Here is a 23,944-nt window from a genome sequence, read left to right on the forward strand (position 1 = left end):
CAAAAAGGCATACGTGCCAAGTGAGGGAGCAAGAGTGAGATCATTAGCGGAATGAAATCAGGAAACACCAGCTTGATAAAACATGAGGCGATACAGGGTGATGTTAAACTACAGCAGTCTTTACAAGCAAAGTCATTTAATGTGGTGAAGGGGAGTGGTATACGTGAATGATGATCACAGAAGAATGTCCCAGCATCTGCATTTTTGAATGCATGAGTAATGGCGCTCAGGGGAATGAAAAGTGCTAAAATGTATAATGTATGTGCTAGCTTAACAGACAAGGATTTTAGAAATACAACAAAAACAATGAATAAATGACACAGCCTGGATGCATGAAGTTAGGCATGACTGTTAAAAGTTGTAACATCACCTGTGGCGATAAAAAGATTGCAAGCAAGGAAGATCAAATAATAGACAAATATTATGTGTATACATGTAATATCTGTGTTGTACTTACTAGTAAAGTTCAGTCATCCTTTAAAAAGAGACCAACTGCTGATAGGATTTTTTAAATTTTCTTTTCTAACCACTACCTGGGCTGCAAAACTCTAGCTGGTAAAAAGCATTAAACAGTTACATTTTGTATATTGTGAAGAGATTCAAGAAAGCTGTCCAGGATTTGAGTGGCTGATGAGAAAGAGTCATTAATGTCATATAACTGTCACGTAAAGGGGATAGGAATCTGATAACCTAATTTTGTTTTAGAAATTACAGTTTGGTCTACAGCATTCATTCAGAAACTATTATCACAGTCTTTTGAAGTCTGTGTGTATGAAAACATTTTTGTACTGGAAAAAGCAATGCAGAAAACTATGCCTGTTACCATCTATGAGGTATTTGGCATGCCAATATGTTTTATACTGATCTCTTTTCTGTATGAGGCTTACATTCAAGGGTTAGATCTGTTTCCAAACTACATTAGGAAAGTACAAATATCAGTTTCTAGAAGTTAGAGCTAAAATTTGAAATGTGGGAAGGTATCTTTAGCCAATGGTTGAAGATTCCTGTAGTGGGGAGAACCTTAATCAGTAACAGGTTTGATAGAAATTAAAATTAAGATTATGAATGAGGTGAAGCTCTTTGAAATATTTTTGTAATGGGGGGGGGGGGAAGGCGATTTTAGGTGTTAATTTATGGGTTTTTTTTCTTGAGCTCTTAGGGTAGTAAATCAACAGCATATTTCATTCCACAGGTGTCATGTGGCAAACAAGACCTGTCCGAAAAATCATATCTGGAATAATCAAATTTGCAGATGTTTGGCACAGCATGATTTTGGTTTCTCTTCTCACCTTGGAGACTCTGGTAAGCAGTTTTGCTTAAATGATTAAATGTAGTTCCATGTTTTGATTTACCTAAAGAAGAAAACAAAAACACAAGAAGTAGATACTTAAATCTTTTTCTTTATTGATACTATTAGTGGTTGTTGCCTGTCTTTTGACATATGTTTGTTCTCAAAACACCTTAAAATGTATGAACTTGATACCGTTTCTTCCCTTAAAAATACAGGCTGGGTGGAAAGTAAATGCTGATAATTGTGCAACCTCTTTGCTGTATTTCTAGATGCATCTGAAGGATTCCATATTTGTGGACCAAACAAGGAGCTAGATGAAGAAACCTGTCAATGTGTGTGCAAAGGAGGCATGCGGCCCTCAAGCTGTGGACCTCACAAAGAATTAGACAGATCTTCATGTCAATGCATGTGCAAAAACAAACTTCTCCCTGCTTCCTGTGGGCCCAACAAGGAATTTGATGAAGACAAGTGCCAGTGTGTATGTAAAAAGACCTGTCCTAAACATCAGCCACTAAATCCTGCAAAATGCGTCTGTGAATGTACAGAATCTCCCAATAAATGCTTCTTAAAAGGAAAAAGATTCCATCACCAGACATGCAGGTAAAAACTCGGTCTTTAGCCCTTTCATTGTGTTTAAGGTATAAAATTCTGGGTTGTGTCATTAGCTGTCTTGTTGGAATGCTTTGTAGCCCTAATTAAGCAGTAAGCCTCTCTTCAATTCAGTTTTATCTTCTATTACTTTTATCATCTCTAAGAGGGAACTACTAGGCAGAAAGACTATTTTAAAGCACGTTTAGTTCCTTGTACGCTTACTGCTACTTCATGTGATTTTTTTTTTTTTTCTTTTAATGAAAATGAGGTATGAGTTCTAGCTCCTTGCTTTTTTATGCTGGTTAAAATCCCATTTTTTTTCCCAAGAACCAAAAACTGCAATTCAAATAACTCAAATATTTCTAATTAGATTTCAGAGATTAGTTCTGGAGGATACCATCATTCATTTTCACTTCCTAAATTTTTTGCATAGCCTTCATTTCACTCAACTGATACTAAAGATTTATGAGTTCATAAAAAGTTTTATAGCTCTGGGTGATTTCTGTGAAAAGTAGACACGTATAACTATAAACCAGAGCACCCACATCCATAATTTAAAATGGAATTTGGTTAGGAAGAAAAACTCAGCAATTTCTTTATAGATCAATCAAAGGAGCTTTTCCTTCCACAACTGCTACACCCATAGCAGTAGCAGTCTATATAGACGTAAAAACATGAATGACTTCAGGTTCTGAGAAACAAACAATATTATATCTGCTTTGTATATTTTGTGAGGAAAGTTTTCCTGTAAAATTAATTTGTTACAACAGAAACAATCCCAGTTGGAGCAGAAAGATCACTTATTTAATAATTTATGGGAATTATTTCTACTATATTAATGACAAGTAAAAATTCCAGAAATGTTCTGGAAATGGAAAATAGAAAATTGGGACATTTAAATGTCTGTGGTAATTCATTGGTTACCGAAAGTAAACCTTATGTATTTTTTAATATAACATGTAATTAGTTGGCATAAATATATTGCCAGATATATATATATGCTCATTAGTAAATCTTGATTAAAGAATGTCTAATATTAGGAATGAGACCTGTGTTAAGTCTCTAAAATTAATAATTGACATTACCTGTTTTCCTATGTTTGGCCTTTTGTGTGGAATAGAAGAGTTGTTGGAAGCATAAGAAATACTTTCTTCTCTATTGCTGAGTTTTTATTTCAATTTTATGTTTGCAGAGTTAAAAAATCTAACCTTATTACACATGTTTTAGCACATTGCAAAGCCTTAGAACTAGTCAAGTGTGCACTTCTAGCAATGCTACACATATAAACTATGTATATTTTAAAAGTACATTCGCAACTGGAAAAGTCAGGCATTAAAAAAGCTAAGAAATGCCATAATAGATATCTGATGCCACCTCTATTGATTTAAAGACTTAGTATTTGAAGGAGGGGATTGAGCCCAGCTTTTCTCTGTGTTGTGGTTGAACATGATAGAGTTTAAATACCTTTCTCACCCCCAAGGACAATGTGATATAGGATGCTTTTAGCTGTTTCTCTTTTCTAAGGAGTTCATTTTTGTGTGTCTTGTGTTACTCTATAGCTCTGCAACCAATAGCCCTGTAGATAATAGCGCTGTCAAGGAAAACAGAAGATGCAATCTTTCCTCCTTCTTAGGGAAGCACTTAGCATAGTTTTCTCATATTTTTGGTGTGTCCACAAGCTTTCCATAAAAGGAATAAAAACCCTGCAACATCTGTTTGCCTTCTGAAAGGAAGATCCCTTGCTGTGATGAGACCACATAAATGGAGGTACCACTCTATAACTTTGTGCAAGATACCTGAGACCTAGGCATGAGCAGACCCATGTAGCCACGTCCTAGACAGCTCCCCATGCAGACAGACAGTCCTTGTAGGTTCTGGTTTTGAAGCACCTACATTTTTATGCGCTGTACCTAAAATGCTTCTGCCTCTGATGTTAGACCCTGCTCCAGAGGACAGGAATAAAAAGTCATTTAGAAATAACAGGACAGAAAAAAACAAAAAGAGGAAAAAAAGAAAAAAAAATACCACCACACCACTGTAAAGCATACTGGGTTTTAAGGTGATCATGCTGCTACCACCACTAAAAGGGGCATTCCAACTTCAGTTTCATCTGTACAGATGTTAGACTTTCCAAAACCTGAAACCTGAGCGTTTGGTAGAAAAATCACAATTACTGACCATAAAGAGAGAATTGCCACTGTCTCAGCCAGCACTATATGTACTGAGTGCACAGCTATCTTAGCACCAGCATGCTCAGATTGTCCTCATCAAAACAGACATCTGTGACGTGAAAGCACTCCATAAACAACACTCAGCCTAAATCTTTTGAAAGACCCGGTCTATTGTTCAGCAGAGTTTCCTAAGGAAACCACATTTATATAGTTACAATGACTCTGCTACTATTCACCTTGTGCTATCACCTCAAAAATTTATTTTGGTCAGTTTTGGCAGGGCCAGATAAGTAGGCACCTGAGCTGCAAAGCATTTTAGAGGAGGAGGGGGGCTTTGTTGCTCTGTTGAAAAGTCCCAAATAAGGATAAGACTGCAGTAACCCGACCTTGACTGCTGCTAGACACAAACTCACATGGGAGACGTGCTTTGTAGTGCTGTTGACTCTAAGTTCGCTTGAACTTCACAGTTCACTAGGAGGCACGAATCCTTAACAAAGTGAACTCCTCATATTTAATGATTGTGTGGCCGCTTTTCGTGTTGTGCAATATATTATAGGTGGGTGAAGAGTTTGGCTTTGCCCTTTTTTTTCCCCTTATCTTTCTTTTATTTCATTCTACGGTCATTCAGTACACGAAATAGTCTAACTTTCATGGCAGAGACAGACAAAAGGCAAGTGAGTTCAGTGTTTCATCCATTGCATCTCTATGGAGTACCTTTTTCCCAGAACAAGCCTGCTGCTTGGTGCCCATTTGCGCAGAGGATTAGATCCTGTAACAAACATGCAAGGCAGTAAAGTTCACTTGCTTTCTCTCTCAAGTGACACTTTGATTTTTGTTGCCTTTTACCACTGTTTTCACACTTTTGCGCAAAAGCTCAGTAGGGCTTTGAGAGATTTGCATGAGCTTTTACAACTGATCTCAGATATATTAAGTGGCACAAAATAATGCTACTCCCTTAATTACAGAGACCACACTGGTGAAATAATCTATGATTAATGACATTGAAAACACTGAACAAGATGTGACTAGTTAATAAATGTCATGTTTGCAGTCTTCCTCATTCCTTATTGTTTTCCTCATAGCCAGGTTCATTGGTTGAACTAGCTGCCTTGAATTAATGTAACTGTAGTCCAGACCTCATATCATAAACAAATTATTGCAAAGTAGTAACCGGGTATCCAAAACAAGCACATAACATTTTAACTTATCTGCAACAATAATAAGAGTAGCCACAAGCCTGAAACAAGAATTGCCTAGGGAAGAGGATAGTGACATTGCCTTCGTATATTGTACTGTAGTGTCTCTTTGAACTGAAGCATGAATTATAGTAATAGATCATAATACCAGTGTTTCACAAACAGGCACACATCATTATTTAAATACAAGTTTTAAGTATAACTCTGTTGAAATTTGAAACATATATTTTTGTCTTTTGACTCATTGCCAGCATCTGATAAAAACCCCAGACTTGTACTCTGTCTCCATTATGCACCAGAAAGTATTTAGCATTGTTATTGTAAGGTTATTTTAGGTCAAGTTCTTGTTTTAATAGAAAAATAAAATAGGAAAAGGAAGAGTTCAGGGACAACCACAGATATTATCATTGTATAAGTTCTATTTTTCAGTCAAGGAATCTGTGAAGAAAAATTCTGCTGCTTCTTAGGTAGATGTGACTGTGGTTTAATGCTCTATTTTTGTTAAACTTATTTAAATTAAATAGGGACTGTTTCTGTCCTTTCCTTTAAGAATTATCATAAACATGCAGGCTCTGATCTTACTCTAGAATGCACAGAAATGCAACATGAACTGTAGATATATCCCCACTGGCCTCAGAAGTTATAGGAGTTTGCAACTTGAAAGGAAGTATGTTCTCGTTTTCAAGATCAGAGTCACAGTGTAACATATGTAGACTAATCTCTCTCGGGCTTATTCACTAATGCAATAGGGTGAGAAACAGACCAGTGTAAGAAGATGGTAGATCTGATTATCACCTGATTCTGGGTTGCCACCTCAAACTGTCAGCATGCAGTAGGTCATAACAAGCCAGTTAGTTTGAGTACAGAAAAATGTTCCTATATTTTCAAAATTAAATTTTAAAAAGTACTACTCAAGATTAGAATGCAGCTACAACCAGGCAATATGTTAGAAATATTAATGAGCATCTGTTGCGGTAGAATAATTTCTCTTCAATAGCATTCATTATTCTTTCATTGTCTTTTGTGAAGAATGGTCCAACTAGAAGTCGTTGCAAGTACCTAAACAGAAGTTAAAAGATACGTATCTGTAGGAATTAAATATGCCATTGAGAAATGGCAATCTAAATGCACACAGATTTCTACTCTAGGTTAATGTAAATGATCATGTTATCCTAATGCCCACTTTTTTCATTTCTTCAGTTGTTACAGACCGCCGTGTACAGTCCGAACGAAACGCTGTGATGCTGGATTTTATTTTAGTGAAGAAGTGTGCCGCTGTGTACCCACATATTGGAAAAGACCACTTATGAATTAGTGAAGAGAGCACTACTTGCTATTTTGGTGTACATTTTTCCATTAGAACAAAAGAACAACAGAAACTTTGCTAATATTTGGAATTAAATGTTCACCAGAGACCCTGTGGGGCTTTCAGAGACAGACGCATTGTGCTTTTCTCAAGATGTGGAAAGCAAATGTAGAAAATAACTGGGGTTCATGTTTTGTAAAGAACTCAATAAGGACTTATTTTCTGCCAATGACCAAACAGCCTAGGTTCTCCTCTTGTGATTTTTTTTAAAGAGATAATGACTATATAATTTATTTCCACTAAAACCATTGTGCAGCATTTCTGTTTATAGCAGTAACAATTGTTAAAGCTCACTGTGATCAATATTTTTATATCATGCAAAGTATGTTTAAAATAAAATGGAAATTGTATTATATAATGGTGAGAATGTTTAATCATCTGCCTGAAGAAAGGAACTACAATTCAGCTTTATTATCCAAATTCTTGAAAGGGGTAAAGGTGAGTAAGAGAAAGCACTTTTATGAAAGTAAGACTACAGCCATTTTCTCATACCTGTTGTATATGATGTCACTTGAAATAGAAAGACTTATACTTAGTGTTTCCTGACCCAGTGATATTTCTGTCTCTAGAACAAAACTAGCAAAGAAAGTACAATTAGTAACTAATGAAAACACTGGAGATACTGTACATTGCCCAAGGATAAGGACTACGTTTAAAGAACAACAACTACTACTACTCACATTCCCATATATTTACCTTTTATTTTATTTCTTGTTAGCATTCCTCAAGAATAATATAAAATATCTGTTGAAGGTTATTAGTAGGAAAGTAGAAATGCCTACTATGCTTTTTATTTAGTATTACAGGCTATATTGTAAAATTTACAACTACATAATTCAGAATGCTTTGATCCATTTTTACTCTTTTGTATTGTCAATCAGATATCTTGGTCAAAAATGTATATGTGTGCAAAAAAAACTTTAAAGGAAAACAATACTTTCTACATTCCCACGGGGACATGAAAAGACTTCCACCAGTCTGGTATGGATTGACATACTCTCTACATAAAAAATGTTCAGGACTTCTCTTTATTAAAGAGAATGTGAAATCAAACATCTACAGCTCTAAAAAGAGGTAAGATTTTTAACTTGCATGGGAAGAGCAATGTGTATAGAACGATCTATTCAAAATTAAAATCTTTCAGAAGTTGGGAGTTGTTAAAGTATGGAAACTTTATTGGGTGCAGAAGTGGAACAAAGAAAGCTGCAAAGCAAGACTTCTGTGACAGGAGTGGGCAGACCTGCAAAAGTAGTTTTAGATGTCATTCTTCTGAAGTGCTGGTTCGAGGCAGCTGTTCTTAAAAGAGTTATTAATTAAATAGTAGTATTTCTGATTATTTCCTAGAAAGTTGGTGATGGGGAGTTGCTTTTCTAGATTCTTGAATATTTAGATATCAGAGTTCCTAAAACTGAATGAAAGTTAATTTTAATTTCTCAGCCTCCATGAAGAGTTGAGAAGAAGCAGGCAGGATGAGAGGCAGTTTGAGTTCACACTTCCCACTGTATGTCTAGTGTCCACAGTGCTCTTTCTCAGAGGCCAGCTATTTGTTAATCTTATATTAGGATAAGTTTAGGCATACAAATACTGAGGAATGTTTTAATTACTATGCAGGTAGAACTTTGGATGATGATTTAACATTGAAGTACAACTCTATGCCAGAATAACAACACACAGTTCTCATCGGTTCCATTAGCAGTCATGTAAATCAAGAGGGTCTTAAACTGGCAATGACAATCTAATAGCAAGAGGTTAATAGCCAAAATTTCATTCGGTATTACTAGAAATCCAGGCATCCACTTCTGTGTGTCAGCTGCTTGAAGGAAGCATAAAATACCTTAAGAAATCACTTAAAGAGCAAACTTTAATGAAGACTTGAGAAAACATGCTGTAGGTGAAGCTCCCAAAATAAGCTTTTTAATTTCTATCCAAGCCAAATACAGAAGAGAGGCAGTGGGGGAAGGCCAAACCAAATCTGAAACCAGGAACAGACGCTAAGTAAGCCAGTATCTAACAAATAAAATATGTACTTGTGGTTAAAAAGGAGGAGGGCACAAGTGAAGACAGAGCAAAACTGCATTCCAACAAGTAATTTTATGTAGGTTATAAAAAGTGCATGTTACACTACTGTGCAAATACTACTACTACTACTACTACAATGAGCAATGCTTACTTCACATGTCTAAACTATCTGAAAGGAGTTCATGATAAAAGAGCTAATAAAACCAACCTGACTAAGCAGATATTTGGATTTCTGCTGAGCATGCTACACTCCAAAATCATACCTCATGCTGAGCATGCTGACACTCATGCTGAGCATGCTACACTCCAAAATCATAAACCCCATCAGAGTGGGGAAGGGCAGGCAGGGAGTTTGAAAATGAGAGGGCTGAACAGGAAGCTCCAACTTTATTACAAACATCAGCACTCAATAGGAATGACTTTCTCAAATGCATTTTTTTTTTTTTTTAAATTTCTTAGCTTTCCACATATTGTGACTTTTGGACATAAATTATGTCTCTAATTAAAATGAAGATTTAATGAAAGTAAAGATCTGGCTTCTGAAAATTACCACAAATCAGGTTTATGTCTGAGCAGAGTGACTGGTCAACTGTTCTCAAACACATGCAGATGTGTAGAATAATACCTGCAAGCAGTTGACAGCATTTTCTGGTGCTAAGGCTCTCCAGTTCTGCTTTACATGAGAATAGTGGGGGTTTTTAAATGCATTATACACAAGAACAAAATAGATATTCCAATTATCATCATTACTATAGACTACAGATTTCCCATTCCATGTGATGAAATATTAATCTGTTTATCTCAGTACTGTCACAAAATAATCTATATTTAAGCAAGTGTTTATCTATGCAGAAATACAGAGTGGTGGCATAATATGCACAGCAGGACTTCCTTGCATCTATTATATAAAGTAGCTGATAGGTTTACATAATTTTCAGTTTTGAAGTGTTATTCTAATCTCCTTGCAATTTTCATCTGCGTGGCAAATCTGAATTTAGTACCCTTAAAATATATAAAAAAGAGACTATACAGATTAAAAGAATATCTAAAAATATAGGTGATAATTCTATATACAAGTTCTTCTGCACCAAGTCTGAATAAAAAGCTTATATGATTATTTGTCTAAAACCCCAGTACCTTCTACAAAAAATACAAGGGGAGGGGCAGAGGGAGAGCACGCATGTAACTCGCAGTAAATCACATTTAATAGTAAACAGACTTACGTTTGCATTTCATCAGGAATTTACAACAGTTTCTGTACTGTTTCAATATCATACTATACAGTGACCATAAATTATGCAGAGCAACCCCTCTCTACCTGTATTAACAGAAGGCCATACTATTTACAGCAGGAGTGTTATTAGTCTGCTGACATGTTTGTTTAATTAATGTTGAACGAGTTGCTAGTAAATCAATTCTCTTAGTTCTATTTGAAAAGCCAGCATGAAATCTCACATATGTACCATATCATCTTGAAAGGCTGAGTGTTAGGATGGATTTCAATATTCTCATTTTCAGTCTTCAGATCTCAATGACAACTCCAGATGCCCTTGAATTTTAACGTATTTCTCTCTCTCTCTCTCTCTGTCTCTCTCTCTGATTTACTGGAAGAATAACTAGCTATCACATCTATGCCAAAAGCTAGGAATGGAATAATTTATGCAGCCAAGTAAGTTCAACAACAGCTTAGCCCGAGGAACAGAATATATTCTTTTTAATAATATTTAATTTAAGAATATATTCTTTAAAGATAATTTATTAAATGTTATTTAATTTTGCATTATTTGGAGGTATAAAAAGTTGTTCTCGGGTAGAAATGCTTAAAGAAAGGTAATCAACTCAGATTTTTCAGGACTGTTGAATTTAGTCAGTGATATAGTAATAATTTTACTTTATTGAAAAAAAAATGAAGATAATAGTTGGCAATTGATTTAATAGCTTCCTTTTGTTCTCTTTCTCTTTTCCTTTCCTCTTTCAGATAAAACTTCTCAGAAAGAACCAGGACAGCCTTCTGATTGAGTGGTGAAACACTAAGATCAAAGGAACCAGGTATTTAATTCTTTTTAATGTAATGAATATGAAGAACTAATAAGGACTACTAAAATTAGGCCAGTTTAATGCAGGTTTAAGGCTCCAGATTACACTAGAGTTCTTAAAAGCTCTGGATAGATCAAAACATTTTTATCAAATAACATATCTGGACTCATTTTATCTAGATTTTCGTGTCTGGATATTGTAATGGAATCTCAACAGTAGCATGTACAATAGCACTGTTTCTAAAATTTATCGTCATAAAAATGTATATTTTATCTATAGTCTGAAGCTATAAACCAGGAGACTTACTCTAGCTTGGGAATGTATTGAATTACAAAACATAGCGCATTCCAGAAAAAAAAAAATTAAATTAAAACACAATGCTTTGCTCTCTTGTATAAGCCTTGCTACATGTTGGCAAACCACTATGGAAATATCTGAAAATTGTATATTACTATTTATTCCCTCTACTTCTCAGCAAAGCACTGCCATGAAAATAACAACTTGTAGATTCAGATATTTTTCCTGGGTAAGTGTACTGTATCCACCCCTGACTGACATGGACCTTTCATCTGAATTTCCACGAACTCTTTAACCATTTTCCACATTTATAATCAGCCATATGTGGTCATTGAGCTCTTCCCCTTTGCCCCCTTTCTCAACTTAAATTACTTCTCTTAGATTTCTGGACCATATCTCAGCCTCCCCATAAGAATATCTGTATTTCTGTTTCAGCCTTTCTCGCATATCACTGTTAACTCTAACCCTTCCATTTCCCTTTTCTATCTAATCTCTCACTAAAAATGGAATTGCTTTCCCCTCTATTAACATTAAGACCTCTTTCCTCTCTCTGCTTTAAATAATCATGCCAACATGGGTATTAATCTGTTTTTAGTTATCTAGTGACACTCTTAAATATACATATATAAAAGAACAAGTGTTAAAAAGAAGTCTGAAGTGTGCAATCCCATCTGCCCAAGCAAACAGCAACAATAAAAATCATTTTAGTTGAGAGCCTCCCAAAGCAAACTTGCAAATAAAAATAACAGTTGCAGAAATCACCCTAGCAAATGACACTTGAAACATAAAAGTCAATTCATGATATCACCTTCCCTGTAAAAAACACAAGCTTTAATTCGACTGGATGCTGGACACTACCTCTGCCGTCTAACATCACACTCCTGCAGTCCTCAACGCTGTCCAGCCCAGCATTTTGGAACTAAATTCAGCTTTGTAATTGAGTTTCCGTTCATGTCTCATGCACACTGTGTGGAAAAAATCCAGGCTCAAGGGCAGGTAAGGAGAATTTTCAAACACACCACAAAAAAACTGAGGTCTGTGCTCTTCCTTAGGACAGACATACCCACCTCTATGCTTTACACCACGGTAAAAACAGATGAAATGTTGTCACAGGATCCTTCCCAGAAGGATAATGACATTTTTAAGGATAGATGGTATTTGTAAGCTTAGGTGCCTTCATACGACGAATGTGCTTTTCACCGGCTTGTACCCTGTCCAGTAACTTGGATGCAGAGCTACTGAGTCACAGAACACTTTAGCTCACCTTAGTCCATGGGTTAACATCAAGGTAGATACTACATTGCCTTCAGTTGCTCCAAACAGTTTTTAATAAACCATTTAACAGGTACTTATTTTAAAATACAGCAAATCACCTATTACTGAAGCGCTAAGATACCTTGGATTTGTATTTCTTTTAGGAAAAAAAAAAAAATTAAAAATCTCAACGTATGAGCAGAGATGCTGCTTGGAAGCTCCTCTGGAATTAAACTCAAATAAAATTAACGTAAGCTTTAAAAAGCAAACACTCAAATATTTTTCTGAGGCTAAATCAAGTCAGTTACATCCATTAGAGGAAGATGTAGTGCTAACATCTACCTTCATTTCCAAACTATGAAAACAATACAAATATATGCTTTATGTAGAGATTAAGCATTTATCAAAGGTAACTTCCAAAAATAAGAGAGTGAGTTTTCAAATACATATTAAGTACGTATTAGTGTCATCTGTGGGGGGACTATAAAACTGTCTGGCAGTGCTTTCATATGTTTATTTGCAAGAACACACCGTGCAATGATGAGATGTTTTTAAATCACTGCAAGAATAGTATAAAAATCAGTATTCTATTCTTTTGTAAGATTAATAGTAATAGGTTATGCTTTAGAGAATCAAACTGGTAAAAGTTTATCTATTCATTCAGTACATTACTGCATTAGATTTGTACTGTATTAAGTGTTTACAAATATTCAGATTTTACGAATCATTACAATCACAAGTCTTTAGCAGTTGAAGATCTACCACTTAACACTTCCCTTTATTAGTTACTTGTAATTGTTCTTTAAAACATACAGGAAGTATATCTTATGTTCTTTAACTGTAGTTTATTTTGAAAAATACTTCCGAAATAACTATTTTTATTTTAGTGACTCTAACAAAGATATGACAAAATGCCCAGAAATAACCAGCGGTTTAATAAAGCCTCTCCTTTCACAACCCGCAGTCCCAGTTCAGTTATTCATCAGCCAGGGACCTGCAAGACACTGTATGTGGGTTCCTAAACCAACGTACTCTCTGTGGTTGCAAGCTGGGCATGCGGCTGCAGCCACCAGTGCTGCCAAGGTCCTGGCTTCTTCTGTGACTTACACATAGGGCAGCTTCTTGGACCTGCTTTTAGCTTAGACTGAAGGTCATCGGTATTAGGGGGTTTCTCAAACTCCCAGGAAGGAAAAATAAATAAATGCCTAAATAAATAAATACATATCTTGGACTGTGAGAAGAACAAGCAGAGGTTGGCACAACACAAGTCAAAACCATTACATCTGCAGGAGACAACTTGTTGCTGACATCACTGATTCTTTCTTCTGATTTAAATGGTATTATTCATTATAATGGCATCACTGTAAGACTGTGATCAGGCTTCAGAGTAGCACGGCCTGGTGAATGTCATCAAGCACGCCTGTTCTTTACAGGTTGTTCTAACATCGTTGATTACTCAGGGAGGGAAGAACTACATATACTCATGAATATAGTATCATTCTGCCTGAATACTCTTTATATTTACCAAATAGGTAACTAGAGCTGTTAGATACTGGAGCTTGGGAAGATATAATCCATAACTTTTGGTACTGTTTTCACACAAAATAAAGTGACAGATATCTACTAGAATTCTTGTTAGCTTTTCAAGAGAGTGAGCAACGCTGCAAAACTCAAAGCATGTGTCATGGAAAAGGCCGGAAAAAGCAAGACAAAGAAAATTAAACATCCCATCATTAATGAAGCGTTCATTAAGATTAAGTGGATTTGAAACAACCCCCACTGACAGAAAAACTGGTTTGTATAAGGTTCAGGAAGTTTTAAAACACTTTAGACCAAATTGTGGTCTTTCAACTGTATCGCTCCTACCATGGGAGTTTGCAACATAGTGAAACGCCGTACCAAAAAATAATTAGTCTTATGACTACTTGTGAGTCAGCACTTAAAATTGCCTGATTTATCACTGAAGAATCTGTAAAGAGGAGAACCAAAGGATGCATAAAGGAAAAATATATAAGGCATTAGATCCACAACTGACTTTTTATAATCACTGTGACTGATACCTAAATCCTAAACTTAGACCCTAAAAACCCTCACTCGTTTGCCCCAAATTCATAGGAGACAAGTTTCCCTAACCTGAAGATACACTTCTGCAAACGCCTATAGTGCAGCATAACTATATGCCTAAACACCATCAAGATACATAAACTGATGGTTTTTCTGTGTACCCGGTGAAATAAATTCTGGTAGCTATTCAGAAAGTACTAACAACATCCTTATGCCCAAAACAAATGGAAAAGGTTCTCCTATCCCTTCTGTTTGAGTTGCTATACTTTGTATGAAATAAGTAGATAAGATTCAGGTCAGAAATGGAGAACATAATATTCTAAACTACTGTTGTTGACATTAAAATAGAAGAAAGACCTGGATGCCAGTACTATTTAACTAACTCTCACAGTCTTTTAACACACCAGCAGATGTTAAAGGGACTAAACTCTCCTGGATCACTTGCTATTACTTTGTAGTTCTGGAGACCTGACAAGTATGGGATTACATTCTCTTCATCTACTTCATGTGACTGATTCCCATTTCTCACTTTTGCCATGCTTCTCTTATCTAGAATATAACATGTTTTCTTTGACTAAGGCAGGTTTACTGTTGAGAGTTACAATTGTTCTACAATATACAAAAATCCTTCACATCTTTTTGTATTTTTGCTGTGATTATACAATCATAGGATCATTCAGGTTGGAAAAGACCTGGAAGTTCAAGTCCAACTGTTAACCTAGCACTGCCAAGTCCACCACTAAACCATGTCCCTAAGCACCACATGTAAATAACTCTAGGGATGGTGACTCAACCACTTCCCTGGACAGCCTATTCCAAAAACTTGACAAACCTTGACAACCCTTTCACTGAATAAATTTTTCCTAATAGCCAACATAAATCTCCCCTGGTTCAGCTTGAGGCTATTTCCTCTTTTCCTAATGCTTGTTACTTGGAAGAAGAGACCAACACCCACCTCGCTACAACCTCCTTTATGGTAGTTGTAAAAAGCAATAAGGTCTCCCCTCAGCCTCCTCTTCTCTAGACTAAACCCCAGGGCCCTCAGTGCTCCTCATAAGACTTGTTTTTCAGACCCTTCACCAGCTTTGTTGCCCTTCTCTAGACACACTCTGACACCTCACAGTCTTTCTTGTAGTGAGGGGCCCAAAACTGAACACAGTATTGGACGTGCGGCCTCACCAGTGCCACGGGACAATCCCTGCCCTACTCCTGCTGGCCACACTATTCCTGATACAAGCCAGGATGCTGTTGGCCTTCTTGGCCATCTGGGCACACTGCTGGCTCATGTTTAGCCACACCCTCAGGTCCTTTTCTGCCTGGGCAGCTTTCCAGTGACTCCCAAGCCTGTAGCGTTGCATGGGGTTGTTGTGACCAAAGTGCAGGACCTAGCACTTGGCCTTTCTGGCTCATACAATTGGCCTTGGCCCGTCAATCCAGCCTGCCCAGGTCTCTCTGCAGAGCCTTCCTACCCTCAAGCAGATCAACACTCCTGCCCAACTTTGTCTCGTCTGCAAACTTACTGAGGGCACACTTAATCCCCTCGTCCAGATCATTGATAAAGATATTAAACAGGATATTACATGAATTTGTAGGACAAATTCACACAGTTAGAACTTGTTTATACTTAAATTTCCGTCTGCCTTGTCCAGCCTTGCCTGGTGTGCACTCGATTCTTTTAGAGCAGTTCTTGGTTTACAATGCTAACTGTTGCTATGATTATTTAATACTTCATACACTTCATTGAAAGCAATAAATTTCCATTTCCTAAGCTATCATATTCATGTTTGGTCAGGTATAACCACGAAAAGATTTAGAAAAGAAAAACATTTTGAACAAAAAACCCTCTTACCCTAAACATAAATCATTTAAAATCTGTTAAAGAGGTGAATAAGACAGTAGTAATTCCTCTTATGTCAGTAATAAAAGTCTGATTTTTTCCCCTCAAACCATCCAAGAAAATCAGAGATCTAAATGGCAAAATAGTGCATTATTTATACACGTGAAGTGTCTGTCAAGCATTCATCCCCAAGATTATCAGTAATTTCATAGTATAAACTCAGGGCAAAAGTCAGGATGAGGTCCAATTTGACACCAGTACAGTAACACATATTCGTCTTTGGCTGATTGTGATAACCTCCCCATGAGTCCTGCTTGTAATTGTACTCCATGCAGGAAAACTTCCGTGAGCCACTGGTACAGCTGCCATTTTGTGGGCATTTCTGCCAGTTAGCATGGTGAGTGCTGTATCTGCCACTAATGTTTCAAAAGACGCTTTCTTTAAATAACTTTCACAAGGATTTATACATGCTCATACAAACCAAGAGCACATTTTATTGCAGTGCTTGATGTGAAAGAATGAAATTTACTCATATACGTGGTGCTTATCAGCAGTACCATATCATTGACATCAGTCATTCTGGTGGGATGTTTTGATGTGATGAATGTTTGTTTCTCCAGATGCCAGAAAAAGGTTGAAAATCCATTTTCATCTTTTTATGATTCATCACATACTTTGAATACTAAAGGAAATACAGTTTCTCAGGGAAGGGGTGAAAGCTGGAGTCACAGGAGTCAGCAATTCACTTAGTGCACTTCAAAAATACTTAACCTTACTTTGTGTAAGATATGAGAGATCTACATATGGCCCATGAATCTATTTTAAGTCTTATTTGGATTGTTTCTGACGTAGCTATCTGCTAAACAAGCAAGCTGTTTAATTTTTTATTATCTTGCAGTAAAAATCCATCCTTACCACAATCAGATAACACATTCTACTTGCCTATCCTCAAAAACCCACATGTGCATTGATGTTTAGCACTCACGTGTCCAAGTTTATTTTAGCTGAAATGAAGAAAAATGTAATTGTCTTGCAAAGTCAAAAACAATATCCTGGAATTGATGAGAGCTGATCCATCCTACCTCTAAAGCCCTGGAAGTATGTTCTTCCCCATTGAGAATGTTATGTTTTGCTTATTTATTACTTGCACTGCATACGTTTTATTTTATGTTTACACCACAGAAAACAATCAACTTAAATTGTCATCTGCTGAGTAGAAAACATTTTCATAAGCAGAGAAAGATATTCAGCTGGATCCTTCCAGGTACTGAGACACACGGTGTATGAGAACATCAAATATGCCCTTAGTGCACTTAAAAAAGTAATACTGCAAAAGCTAATTTTTTCTTTAGTTAGAATTCTGATAAATCCTGGTTTACTTTCAGATTATGCAAAATATTATTCATTCCTAACAAAGATCTAATCTCCCTCTCATGCCAAAATAAAACATAGAAAAAACAATGTTAAACATATTCTCTAGAGATGCTTAACTGCAAATATGAGAACACTGCAAGGTTTTCATATTACTCAATAAAATCATAAGTCTAGTGCTATTCATATATTTCATAAATTTTCAACAAATGAAAATAAATTTTAAAATTTAATGACAGAGGCATTGAAAAATAAAAACAATAGAATTGGCTTTTTGCTCTGGCATAAGCCTTTTCAGACCAGCACTAGGCTGATCTGTTTTCTAAACAGTCCATAAACAGTAGGCTAATTCCTATGACAAGATGCAAACAAGACATATCCTCTATTTCACGGCAAACTTTGATGGGAATTAAAAATGCTTGGGGTGCTGCACAACCAGGTATTAAGATCTGGTATCCAGCACTAGTGAGACAGGTAGTCTCACTGTGTATCATATGTATCTCATAGTTTATATACAACTTATATGTAGTCTGACCCCTTACATCATTGACAATACAGCAGCTGAGCAGCTTTTCTGATCCATTTCTGTTCTTTTCCCACAGGTACTCTTTCTGTGAGGAACACAAATATCTTCACAAGAGCAGAGCAACTGTCTCCTTTCTGGCTCAGTTAGGTTCATGCATCGTTCCAAATGGAATCTCAAAACCCCACATCTATATACACCCTACTAAGAAGCAAAGTTCTTCCTTTGTTACAAAACATTCGGTGCCTAATTCAAATGCCCGACTGGTTTCCTACATGATCCAAACTGGCTACAAAAAGGTGCCCACATCCAAAAGAATCCACATCACGGTCCAGTTCTTGAGAAAGGGGGAATGGTTGTCTTTGACAGATAGCAGGAAAGACAGTGAGAAAATAATGCATAACAGACCCAGATCAGTAGTAAAACCATCTTTTCCTCTTCCCCCAGAAGTGCCAGAATTGTAGCTCGGGAAGGCTTTTCCCACACACACACACCCCTCCCCCTCACACTGCTTTCGCTTGAAATCAACGATTCAATGAATCTGCACACAGACTTACATCTTAGATTCTGACATGCTTTAAATGGGAAATGATTCATAGGTGGAATTTTGGTACCAGCATTCAAGTCAAACAAAAAGATAATTACTCTCTTGATCTGTGGCTAAAAGATGGTGTCATTTTGAGTGGTCTCCAAAATGTATGCTATATTTTATGTTCTTACTTTTTAAACAAAATAAAAGGAAAATTAATATTCTCTTTAAAGTATGGAATATAACAGATTTTCTAAGTATCTTGAACAATACCTCATAAATTCCTACAGGTATGTATTTACATAACCAAGGATGAGACCAGATATGTATTTAGATAACCAGGGAAGCTTGTATAATATATGTCTCTAGATATATGCATAAATATGTATAAATGGGTGTATATATATATAAATGGAGTATAAAAATGTGTGTGTATATATGTGTGTATACACACATGTAAATGTATGTGCATATAGATAGATAAGGTAAAAAAATAATTTTTTATTTGAGAGATTTGAGCTTCAAAACAAATGGAAATCTGGGGAAAACCTGTTGGTTTAGACTGCTTCCTATTTTGTTAGGTAAAATGCAATTGTGGATAGGAAAAAAAAAAGATTACCAGGATTAGAAAGTGTCTCCAAATATAATATTCCTCTTACAATAAAAATTACTTTACCCTGAGCAACAAAATGGGCCCTGGACTAGATCTATGAGATTATGAGTCTTGCTTTGATGTTGCAGCAATTCCCAAACCCCTTCTAGTGTCCCCTTTTTTCCCATGAGGCACCATCTCCTACCAGTACATATTATGAATGATTTATAGCAGACGTATTTATTTACCTACTGGTATATAACTAGTAAGAGAACTGTATGTTTAACTTTTATTAAGCAAGTAGATTTTATGTAGTTATTCCTGGAAGTTCATTTTATGTAAAATGTTATGTCAAGTCTCTCCAAGTTTCTGTCACCTTTTAGCTTTAGCGTTTAATGTCATACACAATCAGTGTACAGTGATCTATGTCCCACCACTTTCTCTTTGGTCATTGGCTCATGCCCTGTTCCGGACAATCCCCCCACTCCCAAAACTGAGACTGATTGCTGTTTGTCCCATGATCATACCACAGCCAGTGTCATGGCACACCACCTCTTGTTTACTACCTCTGTCTTCCATAGTAATGAGCTGTCATGAAGGAGGCTTGAATGGAGCACCACATAGTTTCTCTCCCAATAAAGCAGCACAGTCTCAAAATTGAGCTCAGTGGCTCAGAACTTCAGATATTTACATCACAGGACTGATATTTGACATCTCCTCTAATTAGACTCACTTTCGCTTTGAAAAGCTGTGATAAAGAATATATCTTCATAGTACTCTAAATACAGCTTCTCCCACTTTGAATTAATTGTTGAGCAACAGACATCAAACTCTCAGTTCTGTTCTCTTAATAGCAAATTTCTAAATTCATGCAGCTGGGTGAGAAAAAGTGCTGTGCTGAATGTGGTTTTACCTTTCCAATTTCATTTTAGTTACTAGTTGCATGTTAGTTACAACTGAATACTGAAAGTTATGCCATCGGGCATAAAATTGTCATTCAAATGGCTGAATTGTCTTGACTATAAGGACATAAATACACAGGCAAATTAGTAAATAGCTTCAGTTCTTTTCAGCAAATGGCAGTCTGTGCAAATATTTCCCAGCTCATTTACTTCCCAACCGCAAACTTGTATGGTAATTGCATATACAAGATAGATAATTCCAGCCATCTTTCCACATGACATGGTAAAACTCTACAACTGGTGGATGAAAGCGAAAAACATGATTACTGTGGATCAAAGCAGTCTGTTTTTTTCTGTGGTAGGAATGTAGGAAAATTACATGATGTTATACTCCGTTCATTAGGATAACATTTGCACAGCAAATGTTTGCAAGTAAATGACTGTGCCAACAACAATTCTTTTTTAACATTTTGAGCAAAAGAAGTCTACATCTTAATTTTTCAAATACAGCACGCTAATCTGTGAGTCACATACCCGAATCTTCTTATCACCAAAAGCCCTGAGTTGCCAGGTTCCCAAAGGAGCTGAGGGAAGCCAGAGCCCTGACTGTGGTTGCAGAAGCTGGAGGGGACAACGGTTCCTCCAGTGCCCCAGGGCAGCAGGTCCAGACCTGCACCAGGGCCCCAGGGTGACCTCAGCTGCGTGCAGCCCCTGCCACCACCTTCTGCTAGTGCCGTTCACACGCTGTATTAAGGGCAGGGGACCCTACCTTAAAACCCAAGACTCCCACGGGTCAGATATGGACCACTCCAACAATAATTGATTCAAATATAAATTAGGAATTAATAAGCAGAGATTACAGGCTTATTTTTTTACTCCTTCTAACAGGAGTTACACTGCTTAGCATGGAAAATACCATAGGCATTCTATACCTGTAGAAAGAATGACCACCTAGCTTCTAATCCATATAGAATATATAACATAATGATCATAATCCTATTTAAAACAAAAAAACAGTCTGTTAAATATTGTGTGTTTATCATACAAAAGGGTTTTGGTTTTTTGAAGTATTAAGTAAATGCATATTTGACACTTTTGTGTCACTTAAAATGCTTTCCAGAAATATTTTTAGTAGTTAGTCTAGGAATGTTAATTATGCATCATTCACCATTATAAAACATATTTTCCAACACTTACTGTTTTTAAATATTTCATTCAGTTTTACCCTACATTTGGAATAGGAAATAACTGTGCAATCTCATTTTCTGCTTCATAGTAGAAGCAAGACAAACAGTGACTTCTTAAAAAAAATATCTGCCAATAAGATCTGATAGGGCAATAAAAGTCCAACCCAGATATGTGCCAGGTTGGATCCAGAGAAACCTTCTAATTGGTTAAAGCATTAAAAAAAATCAATAGGAAATCCAAATCAGACATCCAAAAACTTAGTTATGTGATATTACAGAATTTATTCATTTTCACTGTTCCACTCTAGGATACTCAATCCACCAACTCTACTGATAATTTTTGGTATTATCAGCTAAAACCAGCTTGTCTTTTTATGTTTTATGAATAATGATATTTTACCCTGTCCTACATTGTCCTAACAGAACAACAGGAAGAGAAGCCAATCTATCAGACTCAAGTACAAAACTTTTTTCCATGTAGTCTGAAAATAAAAACTCATTATGAACCACACACAAGCCTATGCTTCCTAGGTGACCAGACAGGCAACGAGTCGAACATGATCCAGAAAAGGGCCCTTGCGGCAACGAAGCAGGGCTGTGTGAAGAGACACAACCAGAAGGAAAAGGCAAGAAATTATTTCCATCTGGTCAGCACCTGCAGAAGCACATTTGACATGTTGTGCCCAGTTTTGGGCTCCCCAATTCAACAACCACCTAGGCAAACTGGAGGCAATCAAGTGGCAGGCCACCAAGATGGTGGTGTCCGAATGTTTTGGGGAAATGAGCCTACCAGGGGTACATCTGCTAAAGCACCCAGCACCTCAGTATATTTTATGGTCATAATTGATGTCTGTAAGCAAGCATGAATGGTAAGGCAAGGACTCAAAACCACACCCATACCTAAGACACCTCTCTTGGTCCAAAAGCCAAAGGGAACAGCTTTTGAGCACCTGATCATCGGTGTTTCACAAAAGATCAGCTACTAGTGAGACAAATTAAAATTTAATGTTCAATACCAAATCAGTATCTAACTTAGGCTAAGTAGAAAAATCACTCCAGAGTTAGGAAAGTATTTGTCCCATTGTTATCTCGATCTAGGGCTCCTCCAGGGTGGAAGGTTCTATTTTGTGCAAAAATCTCAGCAAAACTCCAATCAGTATTTTACTATAAAAACTTATTTTTTACAGTTATCCCTACAGGTTCCATCAGAAAGAATCCTATATTGAGTTTGAGTCTTTTAAAGAGCCACATAAGAAATAGCTGTACATAAGCCATCTTAATATTACTGCATTTTATTAATTTCTAGTTTCCATTCCATTCTCCTATTTCTTTCTCTTTTTTCCCCAGCAATGATCATCCTTTAATTGTTACATCTTTTTTTCCAAATAAGATGTTTTAAAAGTCACTTGACCCCAAATTCATTTATATTTTCAAAGAACAATGTCCTCTGTATTTTTGATATATGCCTTGAAGAATTTTCTCACGTAAAACTTAAACCTGCTTGTAGATAAAGCACCAGAATCATAGCTCAAATCTATACTTTTAGAGAAACTACCTCACCAGCAAAGACAGATGATGAGCAATTGTTCAACAGAATGTGAAATTTGAACTTCTTTAAGTATTTTTCATTAGAAAAAAAAAATGTATTAAGCTTAGTGATCATCACTTTTTTCCCTTCAAAGTTTCTTCATTGGATACAGACACCTTCCCATACATTTTACCATTTGCCATAGAAGAGAAATTATGCCCAGCTGTAGCCAAAAGTACATAAGAAAGAAGGACATATTAAATCTCAGATTGTTAGAAATTCTGTTGAAGTCTCAAGAAGAACTGATTTTGTTCATTCTGTTTTATTAAATAAGAGACAATATTTTATTACTGACCAGTTAAATAAATCTATGATATATGTATACACTGATACTATTAAAGAGTTGCTAGAATACAATAAGGTGATTTCTGAGACTAGGCATAGGTATTTCCTACCACTTTAGACACTAAGAATATCTGACACATCAGCTGGGGGCTGGCAGGTATAAATGCAAGGCCTACAGGACACCAGGGTTCACTTGGACATCTAAAATGCCACTGGATGCCTCTATATCTATCTTTAGCTACCTGAATTGAACCCTGAAATTTTGCTTTCTTGATTAACCATTTTTAATACTTTAGTTTATTTTCTCTTTTCTGTTTGAGATATTTAATTATTCAATTACATTATTTAGCTAATTTAGATTTATGACTAAAATTTTACTATGTGCTTACCCTAGGCTGGTTTCAGTAAGTAGTTTTAATATTGTTTCAGCTCCATAGTACTTGCTAGGCTTCCAAATTGTAGTCTAAGCAGCCACATTAATATTTTTATGCATATGTAAAGACATCCCTTGTGAGAAATCCCTATTCTAAGCGTATTCTCTTATATGACTTTTCATATTAACAACCTTCCCTGTAACTGACCCTAATCCCATGGCTAACAATATTTTGAGTCAATTCCATCATTGTTTGTATCTCCTGTTACACCTGAGAAGGCATTTGATCTCATACAATATGCAGTAGTTGCTATTGTTCTAAAAATTACCTCTATTGGCTTTTCTGTGTGAACGGTTTCTGAAAATTATGATGGTTGAATTTGTGGTCAAGTCAGTCATTCTGAGAAAGCTCATAAAATCCCGAGAGACTTGCAAAGAACAATCAATCCCTACATCAGGAAGCAAAAAGGA

General features: G+C 36.3%; 1 protein-coding gene across 1 annotated transcript in view; it reads left to right on the forward strand.

Annotated features, from left to right (window-relative positions):
• Positions 1-6,985, forward strand: part of VEGFC (vascular endothelial growth factor C) — an 81,851-nt gene extending 74,866 nt beyond the window's left edge. Inside the window, 3 exon segments of the mRNA XM_064449676.1 lie at positions 1,193-1,302; positions 1,561-1,891; positions 6,450-6,985. Of these exon segments, the coding sequence (XP_064305746.1) occupies positions 1,193-1,302; positions 1,561-1,891; positions 6,450-6,564 (556 nt within the window). The 3' untranslated portion in view covers positions 6,565-6,985.
• Positions 6,986-23,944: the final 16,959 nt, after the last annotated feature.

Source organism: Phalacrocorax carbo, chromosome 4, assembly GCF_963921805.1.
Source record: "Phalacrocorax carbo chromosome 4, bPhaCar2.1, whole genome shotgun sequence".
NCBI classification, from domain to species: Eukaryota; Metazoa; Chordata; class Aves; order Suliformes; family Phalacrocoracidae; genus Phalacrocorax; species Phalacrocorax carbo.